Raw genomic sequence first — 12,218 nt, forward strand, 5'->3', positions numbered from 1 at the left:
TCTCCCTTTACAAAAGTTACTAACGCTTGTCCATATAAAAGCTTACAAAATATTTAAAACAATTTATATACACAAAAACCAGTGTTATGGAGCAAGTAAAGGAAGTTAAAAATGTAATGTTATCTTGCATAGTTGTTTACTCATCTTCCTTTTTATTAATTGAACCTTTCTACAAAATCTTTGTTAAAATGATAAATATCTCGATAAAGTGTTATCACGTTAACAATTACAGACGTTTTTATGTGTTAATAAAGAGTGCAATTTGCATATTATCTTAGCTGTACTTTATGCAGTTTCGCACCAGAAATATTAATCTTAATGTATCTATGTAATGCCTACCAATCAGGTAGGAACAATTTTGACTCTATGAGCTTCATCTAGAAAACCACAGAGTAAGGCTACGATCAATATCCCTTAAAAGCGTGTCGTGGGTTCTGAAGGGACGATTTATATAAAAAAATTCTAATCAAGTTTTTTGACGCTCCTGTGAAAGTTTCATTTTGCATACTTGTCTAAAGATAAAGATCACAAATTGAATTTTGCTTGTGAAATCCCTTTTTTATACTCTCATAAACGAATTTCGTTGTTATGTTTTGTATAGTTGTTTTTGTTTTGTTGTTTTTATGCCACCGCATAATATCATCCATAGGACCTCTACCAATGTTGTTCAAATTTTGCCCTTGGTGTCAAAATTGGCTCTGCCCAGAGGCATTGATTTTCAGAATGTACACATAGTAAACTAAAACAAATGTTTTCTGAATTGGAGAAAGCTATAGCTTAGATATTTGACATGAAATGTTGTTTGGTGGACCTGTATCAAGATTGTTTGAATTTAACCCTTGGGTCAAAATTTCGCCTCGCCCAAGGGAACAGTGACTTGCTTTTATGTTCTTTGATGTAAAGCCATGATAGTTGGACCATGTGCACAGATTTAGATGTAAAGTAAACTTTGATATCAGCTGGCCTAGATTTTGACAAAGTGTCTTACTGTGTTGTCCTTTGATTTACAGTCATAGAAGTTTGGCCATGTGAAATATGACCTTCGCCACCTAAGGTTAAGGTTAGGGTTCAACTGCATTGATAGATTCCTACTCTGATCTTTTATTTGAATAACAATAGATTTAACCACTAATCTAATAATAAGAATTAGAAAGGTAAGTGATCTATGCATTATGGCAAACTTCAATTGTATAGAAACCAAAAATTTCTATTCCTACATTACTATCTAGTGTTGAATTAATGCGGTGGCATAGCATTTTTCACAAATGCAATCTTGTTTGTTGTTGTTTTTGTACTTTTTTTGCGTTGTCATATTGATCCTTCCCGCTTCAAACATTCCTGTCTCCCCAAAATGAAAAACACACCATAAAAATATATCCCTTAACAGATTTCTTTTTTATGATTTTGCTTACACTTTCTAACCTCCATTTTATATGATTGTGTTGCAATGCACAAAAATGAATTTCAATGTTAGATAAAATAAATTGACAGAACTTCTATTCAGACATAATTTAATCATTTTTGAAATATATTTGCATATCTTATCATCTTTTGCATATTTTATATCATCAACTATTATTTACTGATTTCTTTCTTTCGACTTCTACCTATATATTTATACCCACAAAAACGAAGTTTAGGGGGGAATATAGGAGTCACCCGGTGGTCGGTCGGTCGGTCGATCGGTCGGTCGGTCGGTCCAGACGTCCGTTGCATTTTCCTTGTCCGGAGCATAACTTGAAAACTTACGGTTGGAATTCAATATAACTACATACAATGGTCAAGCACATTGAGAGGAAGTGCAGTGCACAAGAACCATAACTCTATCTTGACTAATTACAGAGTTATTGCCCTTTGTTACTTTTCCTTGTCCGGGGCATAACTTGAAAACTACTGGTTGGAATCCAAAACAACTTCATACAATTGTCAAACACAATAAGGTGAAGTGCAGTGCACAAGAACCATAACTCTTTCTAAAGAAATTACAGAGTTATTGCCCTTTGTTGCTTTTCCATTGCTCTTTTTTCTTGTCCGTTGCATTTTCCTTGTCCGGAGCATAACTTGAAGACTAATAGTTGGAATTCAATATAACTACATACAATGGTCAAGCACATTGAGAGGAAGTGCAGTGCGTAAGAAACATAACTCTATCTTGACTGATTACAGAGTTATTGCCCTTTGTTACTTTTCCTTGTCCGTGGCATAACTTGAAAACTACTGGTTGGAATTCAAAACAACTTCATACAATTGTCAAACACAATAAGGGAAAGTGCAGTGCGCAAGACCCATAACTCTATCTAAAGTAATTACAGAGTTATTGCCCTTTGTTGCTTTTCAATTGCCTTCTTTTTTTTGTCCGGAGCATAACTTGAAGACTAATGGTTGGAATTCAATATAACTACATACAATGGTCAAGCACATTGAGAGGAAGTGCAGTGCATAAGAACCATAACTCTATCTAAAGTAAATACAGAGTTATTGCCCTTTATTACTTTTCCATTGCTTTCTTTTGTCCAGACCATAACTTGAAGACTAATTGTTGGAATTCATTATAACTTCATACAATGGTCCAACACATTGAGAGGAAGTGCAGTGCACAAGAACCATAACTCCATTTTGACTTATTACAGAGTTACTGCCCTTTGTTTCTTTTCCTTGTCCAGAGCATGACTTTAAAACTACTGGTTGGAATTCAAAACAACTTCATACAATGGTCAAGCACAATAAGGGGAAGTGCAATGTACAAGAACCATAATTCCATCTTGACTAATTACAGAGTTATTGCCCTTTGTTACATTTCCATTGCTTTCTTTTGTCCGGACCATAACTTGAAGACTTATTGTTGGAATTCATTATAACTTCATACAATGGTCAAGCACATTGAGAGGAAGTGCAGTGCACAAGAACCATAACTCCATCTTGACTAATTACAGAGTTATTGCCCTTTGTTACTTTTCCTTGTCCAGAGCATAACTTGAAAACTACTGTTTGGAATTCAGTACAACTTCATACAGTTGTCAAGGACATTCAAAGGAAGTGCAGTGCACAAGAGTCATAACTCCATGTTGACAAAATACAGAGTTACTACCCTTTGATACTTTTCCTTGTCCGGAGCATAACTTTAAACGTACTGGTTGGAATTTAAAACAACTTCATACAATGGTCAAGCACAATAAGAGGAAGTGCAGTGCACAAGAACTATAACTCTATCTTCAGTATTTATAGAGTTATTGCCCTTTGTTCTTTTTCTTTGTCTTTCTGGACTTATTACAGAGTAATTCAATTAAACTTCATCAATGGCTAACCACATTGAAAGGAAATGCAACATACATGAACCACAATTATCTTTAATTGCCCACAACCATAACTCTATGTTTCAATTCTTTTACAAGGTATTCTGTTACTAGTAACATCCTCATTTCCGAAGCAGACTTGTGGGGGTATTAATCACATTTAGTGATAGTTCTAGTTTAAATCTAATTTATTTCGTAGACAATATTAATTTAGATTTGACTGGCAATATATTGTCATTGTTGTTTAATCATAGTACACTTGAAACGGATACATATGGAAATCTATAAATTTCGCCTTTTTATCTACTTTTAAATATTAACGATATGACCTTCAAATTGAGAATATGGGTACGGTCTTGTATATGGTAGTGACCTTTAACCTTCAAACAAAGTTAACCGTTTATTTATTACTTTTTTCCGTTTTTCAGATGTGATATTCCTGTTATAGTAATGGGAGAGACCGGCTGTGGTAAGACAAGACTGGTAAAGTTTTTGTGTGGTTTACAGATTCCACCTGGAAGCACGATGCAGAATATGATAATCATGAAAGTTAGTATTAACTTGTAAACTATTTTTTTTCTTAGTAATTCTTATTTATTAATTTGATATCAAACGTAATGAGTTTGCATATTTATTGTTAAGTAGAAAGATATTGGATGATATTAAAATGTATTTGGTCTTTTGTGCAGAATTAAGTCTTGATTAAGTTGCCGCATTGTAACATGGGAAATGAAATAGGAAAGTATATACTTGGTTGCTTGGGAATTCTGTATACATACATGCGCAAAAATAATGGCAAAATTGTATCAAAATGTAGAAATGTATTGACTATTCAATGGATTTAATTGTATTAAAATTTGATAGTAATTATTGATAAGAATTAGAATTTTGTTTTTGTGTCAATTGTAGAATTTTGCCAAAAATGCCGACTTTGGTTTTTAACGTTTTATTTTGTCTCGTTACCTTACTACGGGAGCGTATTTTAGTATCTGTTGCGTTCATTGAATCGACAAATCTACAGTTTTTTAGACTGCATGAGTCTAACGTCACGCCATATTGACTTAGGTTTGAATGATGTTCCATTAAACAATTCAATTTTCTAAAGGCTAAAAATGTATTTTAAACGTATTTACAAAACCTTTGAAACAAAAGTTCTTATAAAATTTCAAGTTTCATTTAAATATAAACCATCGGGTATTCAATACATTTCTGCAAATCGTTATACCAAATATGCCGATATTTAAGTGTTAAACATTTTCCTCTTACCAAGTTCACAATCTTTTACAACTCAATATACACTGCTTCGATTGTCTTCGTCAAGGATGGAATTTTGTTTCTCAAATATGTCAGACAGATTTGCTTTAAAACGTGCTCACGGTATTAATATTGCTTTAAATAGAAAAGCATAAAGCTTTTTCAAATAAGCGGCAGTTGTTCTTATAAATAGAAATACATTTGTAGCTATATATGCGTTTGCACCAACCAATAGTTATACATAGATCATCATTTTATTGTTTATATGTCTCGTTTGATTATATGTATCGGTCTAAATATGGTTTAGATGGTGTTCACTATCTTAATGTAAATAATTCGATATTTTAATGGCTACTAGAAATATATATTTAATTTATGATGTCTTCTTGTCATGAACCAAACTTGTCTCAGATTGTACTCTGTCTAGTCCTTAAACAGTGAATGCACTAGATGTAGATATAAATTCAACTTGTTTTCTAGGGAACCATGATATAGTTTAGCAAGAAATGTATTGATATTTATTTTGTCGTTCAGGGTACTCGCATTGTTTACTGGTGACCATAGGTCGCTTTTCATGGAATGTCACAAATGTGTCACATTAATGTTTGCATGAACACATCTGCATGTTTTCAAAGTTGAAAAAACAACATTTAAAGTTAAATATTTTAATCGGTGCTAAGGGTCGAGGACACTTTCCAGTGTCGTCCATGAGTGGGCTCATGTTAGATCCCACAATAGTGTTAAATTAATGACTATTCTAAATTCTTCTGCTTGAAACAAAATAAATATCTAACAATTAAGGAGGTCCAATATTAAGCAAAAACAACTTTTTTCTCATTTAATTGGCGGATTACGATTACTAGTATTATCAAGCTAACATCCAACCCCCCCACCCCCGGTTTATTCAAATTTGCTTACAATAATTTGTTCAGTCATAGTGGAGGCGCAAAAATCAACAACAAAGAGTAAAATTAAATTATTTGTTCTTAAAAACAAATCATTTAAGGAATTCTCATTAAACTTGGTATACTTGTAGAGTCCTAAGAATATATATATTATCAAGTAAAGAATATTTTTGTCCAAATGTGAGGTCAGGTAAATTGTAAATTGCTTGTTTTGTTTATAATTTTTCATTCCTTCTATTTCTTTTTTTGTCTTGTTCGATGGTTTCAGATTTCACTTAAAAACTTTTAATTTACCTTATGGATAAGTATCTTGCTTTCAAAATACGTTTTGGATGTCATGTTTCTGATATTTAGGTATCAATATTCCTTATCTTTCAAAATACGACCTGATTTAGTTTAGCCCATTGTTTCTTGTTAAGGGCCAATTCATTTTACTTTTCACGGTAAGACATGTATTTGTCAAATGTATGGCTCCATTATAATCGTTGTATGAACACATTTCGACAACTTGCAGTAATGAGTTATTTCTGCATTGAAGAATAATAACCAAACTTCCTGATAATAGATTACACGTGATCGATAATGGGTCATCATGGCGCTCTTATTAAAAAAAGCTCAAGAGCAAAAGAGAATTATTAATTATTATATTTGTCTGCTTTTTGATTGGCCTCCGTTAGCGTAGAAGAGAGAAGTTATGAAACAGAAGACAATTGTATTTTCTGTATTTTTATATGGACATATTATAGCAATTCGTACATTTTACCATTGAACCATTCATACCTTTTTTAAAAGATTGAAATTACAAAATTTAATTCTGAATGTATGTTTTCGTAAGGGCAATTGGATAATCTATGTTTATTTGAAAATAAGGAAGGATATCATCATTAATTAAATTGAAAAATTTTGTGTTTTCGAGGGATCAAACTGGGTATGTTTAATTATAATTATTATAAAGCTCGATAGATGTGTACACAGTAGTGACAATAAAGATTAATTCAACAATTTCGATAATTCAGAGAGCTTATAGCACTATGAAATAACCTCTGATCCCCTTTCAAAAGTCCATGTTATTTAGTTCCGCCCATTGTTTTCTTGTTTAGGGCACTCTCATTTTTTACTTTTGGACCATATGTCTTGGAATGGTTATCACGTGTCACTTTGAAGGTTCCATGATAATCGCTATATGAAACACATCTGCGGATGTTGCAAAATTCCAAATCGTACCAGTGCTTGTTAAATGTTGCATTCTGCTTAAGCCGATGCTAGAGGGCGTGGATGGTAGATTGCACTTAACAGTACCGTCCATGCACAGGCTCAATCAAATCGAGCCTGCAACATTTTTCAATTTTGCCGTGTTGAGCTTTCTTTAGGGATACTTTTTTTTCTCTATTTTAGCAAATGATAAAATTTAATAATTTATGTGAAATAATGTTTCATTGCTCATACAAATTTTTCTTTCACAATTTGTCTTTAAGGTCCATGGCGGCACATCAAAGAAAGATATAAAAAGAAAAGTTGAACAAGCACAGCAAATCGCAGTTAGAAACATGCAGATGAACAAAAACATGTTTACCGTTTTGTTTTTCGACGAGGCCAACACGACAGAATCGGTTGGTTTAATCAAGGAAGTCATGTGTGACAAGAGTCTTGAGGGCAAAAAGTTGGAATTGTGTGAAAATTTGAAAATGGTCGCTGCATGTAATCCTTACAGAAAGTAAGAGTTTTTAAGATGTTTTAAAATTTGAAGGCTAGACAGGCAGAGCAAATTAGCTCATAAAATTTTGAAACTGACAGTAATTTAAAAAATGTCCTGCTACACGTATGCTACATGTATACTTTAATTTGGAAGGAGCTTTGGTCTATGGATGTCTGTGTTTGGAAGGATCTTTGGTCTATGGATGTCTGTGCTACTTCGTTTAGATTTGTTGATACATATTCATTGTATATCTGTAAGAACAAAATACTTAATATACTATTCATTTTACCAAAATATTTCGAACGGTTATCTTATTCCGAAAGGGACTAATTATATTGTTTTATTATTGATTACGTCATACAATGTATTTATATGCCATAATGTCATTAAATATACTAAGTTTTTGAAAATTATTCTGATTCTCTGATTCTAAAGCTGATGAGCAATTCATTAAATAATTGAATTTAACAAAGTACTGTCGTTTCTTAGTACATTTAATGCAAATATTGATCACATATCTTCTACCTAAAGTATGTATGCATTTAAAACCTCCAGACATCCTGATGAGTTGATAAGAAAACTTGAACAAGCTGGCCTTGGTTATCATGTTGATGCTGAACAAACAACTGATCGGCTTGGTAGAGTTCCAATGAGGCAGTTAGTTTACAGGGTCCAGCCTTTGCCACAAAGTCTTTTACCATTAGTTTGGGATTTCGGACAGCTCAGTACCGAGGTTGAAAAGCTCTATATAAAGCAGATGGTCCGAAGATATGTAAGTTTGATGTTTTGTTCATGTGCCACACATTTTAAACAAATTCATCAGTCATACTATGATAAGGGGGGCTTAAAGTTCGTTGGCGGTACGTCAATACTCCGTCGTCCACAATGTATTCTATTGACATACCATATCAGCTAAAACCAGAAGACTAGAATGTGAAACACGATAAAATTGGCAATATTATTTTATGCATTGATTTGTAACAGATTTGAACTAATAATTTTCGTCCATTAATAATCATGGTCGCAGAAGCTGGTAATATAAACTGAAAGAATAATCCTTAGGAAAGAGCAAGACCTAGAGCTTTGATTTTTTAAGCAAATTCAAATTATGAAATGTTTGTTCAAGTTATAACCTTCGCGTCAAAATTATTTAATTAAAATAAATCAAGATAACATGATTGTTAAAGTCTCATATGGGAAATCTGGCAACTAAACTATTAGCTGATAAATATTATGACCTACTTCTTATTGTTTGAAATTTGGACTTTTTGCACATTTTGATGCAGAATTGAACTTTGATATCAACTGACCTATATTTATTCAAGGGACCAATTTGGGTTTTAATGCACAACTATAAAATTTTGATAATGTACACAGTTTTTTTTGCAGAAATTAACTCTGATATAAGTTTACCTACTTTTTGGCAAGTGACATACTTTTTAGCTCACCTGTCACAAAGTGACAGGGTGAGCTTTTGTGATCGCTTTTCGTCCGGCGTCCGTCCGTCCGTCGTCCGTCCGTAAACTTTTGCTTTAAATGACATCTCCTCATAAACAACTGAGCCAATTTCATCCAAACTTCACAGGAATGTTCCATTGGTGGGCACCTTTAAAAATTGTTCAAAGAATTTAATTCCATGCAGAACTCTGGTTGCCATGGCAACCGAAAGAAAAATCTTTAAATATCTTCTTTTAAACAACCCTAAGAGCTAGAGCTTAGATATTTGGCATGAAACATCTTCTAATGAGTGTCTACCAAGTTTGTTCAAATAAAAGCCCTGGGGTCAAAATTGGCCCCGCCCCGGGGGGTCATTGATTTTCCCTATATGCATATAGTAAAAACTTAAAAATCTTTCTTTTAAAGAACTGTAAGAGCTAGAGCTTAGATATTTGGCATGAAACATCTTCTAGTGAATGTCAACCAAGTTTGTTAAAAAAAAAGCCCGGGGGTCAAAACTGGCCCCGCCCCAGGGGGTCATTGATTTTCCCTTTATGCATATAGTAAAAACTTAAAAAATCTTCTTTTAAAGAACCCAAAGAGCTAGAGCTAAGATATTTAGCATGAAACATCTTCTAATGAGTGTCTACCATGTTTGTTCAAATAAAAGCCCTGGGGTCAAAATTGGCCCTGCCCCAGGGGGTTATAGATTTTCCCTATATGCATATAGTAAAAACTTAAAAAATCTTCTTTTAAAGAACCCAAAGAGCTAGAGCTAAAATATTTGGCATGAAACATCTTCTAGTGAGTGTCTACCAAGTTTGTTCAAATAAAAGCCCTGGGGTCAAAATTGGCCCTGCCCCAGGGGGTCATAGATTTTCCATATATGCATATAGTAAAAACTTAAAAATCTTCTTTTAAAGAACCCAAAGAGCTAGAGCTAAGATATTTGGCATGATACATCTTCTAGTGAGTGTCTACCAAGTTTGTTCAAATAAAAGCCCTGGGGTCAAAATTGGCCCCGCCCCGGGGGGTCTTTGATTTTCCCTATATGCATATAGTAAAAACTTAAAAAATCTTCTTTTAAAGAACTGTAAGAGCTAGAGCTTAGATATTTGGCATGAAACATGTTCTAGTGAATGTCAACCACGTTTGTTCAAATAAAAGCCCTGGGGTCAAAATTGGCCCCGCTCCGGGGGGTCATTGATTTTCCCTATATGCATATAGTAAAAACTTAAAAATCCTTCTTTTAAAGAACTGTAAGAGCTAGAGCTTAGATATTTGGCATGAAAGATCTTCTAGTGAATGTCTACCAAGTTTGTTCAAATAAAAGCCCTGGGGTCAAAATTGGCCCCGCCCCAGGGGGTCATTGATTTTCCCTATATGCATATAGTAAAAACTTAAAAAATCTTCTTTTAAAGAACTCAAAGAGCTAGAGCTAAGATATTTAGCATGAAACATGTTCTAATGGGTGTCTACCAAGTATGTTCAAATAAAAGCCTTTGGGTCAAAACTGGCCCCGCCCTTGGGGTCATTGATTTTCCTTATATGTGTATAGCAAAAACTTAAAAATCTTCTTTGAAAAAACCCAAATAGCTAGAGTTTAGATATTAAGCATGAAACATCTTTAACTAAATATCTACAAAGTTTGTTCAAATAAAAGCCCGGGGGTCAAAACTGGCCCTGCCCCAGGGGTGTCATTGTTTTTAACTATATGTGTATAGTAAAAACTTTAAAAATCTTCTTTTAAAAAACCCAATGAGCTAGAACTTAGATGTTTAGCATGAATCATCTACTTATGGGTGTCTACCAAGTCTGTTCAAATAAAAGCCCTTGGGTAAAAATTGGCCCGGGGGGGCTATATACAGGTGAGCGACCACAGGGCCATCATGGCCCTCTTATTTATAAGAGCACCGACCGTAAAATTAGTACCGCATACTCAATTTAAGATAAAATCCTCCGAATGCATTACCTCCGCTTTAAAATAATCCAAATAGACTAAAAGTACTGTGAACTGCATAGAAACTGAGGGTCATGGGTTTAAACCCCAGATGGATCTTTTTTTTCCTTTTTCTTTAAACATTATCTATGTTTATCAGATCGCTTTTGCGAAGAAAGATAAGTGTTTTATATCAATTTTATAATTATTATAGGCATTTATTGGCTGCAAATTATTTACATGTTTTGTACCTGATATTTGTAAATGATATTTAAATCAGAACTACACAGTAAAGGTACTTAATATTTGATCTGAATATAAGATCAACCAATATACTATTGAGATAATTTTGGCAAACTTTTAAAACAGCCCCTCATTTTGGTAAACATAAGGAATATTTTAAGGAAGGTCCTCTACGTAGAAGAATATGCAAACAAGTGTTTAAAATGGGCCAAGGGGGACATTTTTGTACATATTTCAAACATCTCTTAAATTAGTATTAAATTAGCATTTTGTTTGTGTAATTTGTTAGTTGAATGTTTTTATTTTTGTTTCGTCTTTGATGTTTCTAAATTCAAATTTCACCATTTTCGTGTTTGGATGTTGCTAGATTGGGTGGACGGTAACTTGCACTTTCCATTACCATTCATGTAGAGACTCAATTAAACCGAATTGCAACATTTTTAACTAGGAATTTCGTTTTTCTCTATTATCAATAGAAAACATTTTTGATAAAGATAATTATTTCGATTTTCCTTTTTTCTGAAAGGATCATTTAATATACCAGCTTTAGATCAAAACAGCGTCCATAACTCGTAATCCTTAAGATAAATTTTGTTTACAATATCAGCAGAATTCAGCATTTAATCACAAAAATTGTGAAATTTTGAATTTAGAAGCATCTACAGATGTGTTCATACGGCAGTTATAATGGAAACTTCAATGCGACACTTTCGTTCAATTTCATGAAAAAGCGGCGTATGGTCCCCACATAAAAGAAAGCTTAAACTAAACAAACATGAATTTTGAAGGGGGATTAGAAGTTATGAAGCCTGCATATCACAGATAAGGTACAATATCCTAAGAGTGATTATACAGCATTCAAGTAGGAATACTAAAACCGCTCAAGTTTAAAAATGTCAAATAGAAGAAACTTATAATTCCACAAACATGTATTCACAATAATAATCAGACCTAAGGTAATCGTTAATCGCAATCATTGGTGTGTTTTTTATTGATTGCATGATTGCACTGTATTTATTATGTAATTTATTACCTTGCCCGAAATTGATTATATTAATTAAAATTAATCAATTTCAGCTTAAATTCGGTCAGTAGTTTTGATAACAATATGATTGACATTGATAACTTACAGATTTAACAGGATACTATTAAAATTCAAAGGATACTTTTATTTTAACTTTTTTTTCTTTTTTGTTTAACATTTATACAGAAAAAACCCTCATTTAAGACCTACATCGGGGCTGGACCAAAGTGGTCTCAATTGCGGGGTGATTTAAATTGTGAATATTCTTATCATTGCTTACATACTTTATGACCATGGTCTATTTTAGTCATTTTGTAAGAACAAACAATATGTATCTTAACCTACAAATACAATATAAAAGACACTATAAAAGTATGCAATGATGTTAATTCTGATGAAAGGAAAACATATTTCTGAAGAAATATAG

The 12,218-nt window shown here is 33.1% G+C and overlaps 1 protein-coding gene across 1 annotated transcript in view; it reads left to right on the forward strand.

Moving 5' to 3' along the window:
- The window catches only part of LOC132726057 (E3 ubiquitin-protein ligase rnf213-alpha-like), a gene marked incomplete at its 3' end in the record, with an annotated part of 89,048 nt that overhangs the window by 51,081 nt on the left and 25,749 nt on the right, over positions 1–12,218 (forward strand). Inside the window, exons 27-29 of the mRNA XM_060711304.1 lie at positions 3,722–3,842; positions 6,928–7,166; positions 7,704–7,920. Of these exons, the coding sequence (XP_060567287.1) occupies positions 3,722–3,842; positions 6,928–7,166; positions 7,704–7,920 (577 nt within the window). The remainder of the gene's footprint in view (positions 1–3,721; positions 3,843–6,927; positions 7,167–7,703; positions 7,921–12,218) is intronic.

The sequence above is a fragment of the Ruditapes philippinarum genome, unplaced genomic scaffold (assembly GCF_026571515.1).
Source record: "Ruditapes philippinarum isolate M1 unplaced genomic scaffold, ASM2657151v2 ctg364_1_1_1_1, whole genome shotgun sequence".
Classification (NCBI taxonomy): domain Eukaryota; kingdom Metazoa; phylum Mollusca; class Bivalvia; order Venerida; family Veneridae; genus Ruditapes; species Ruditapes philippinarum.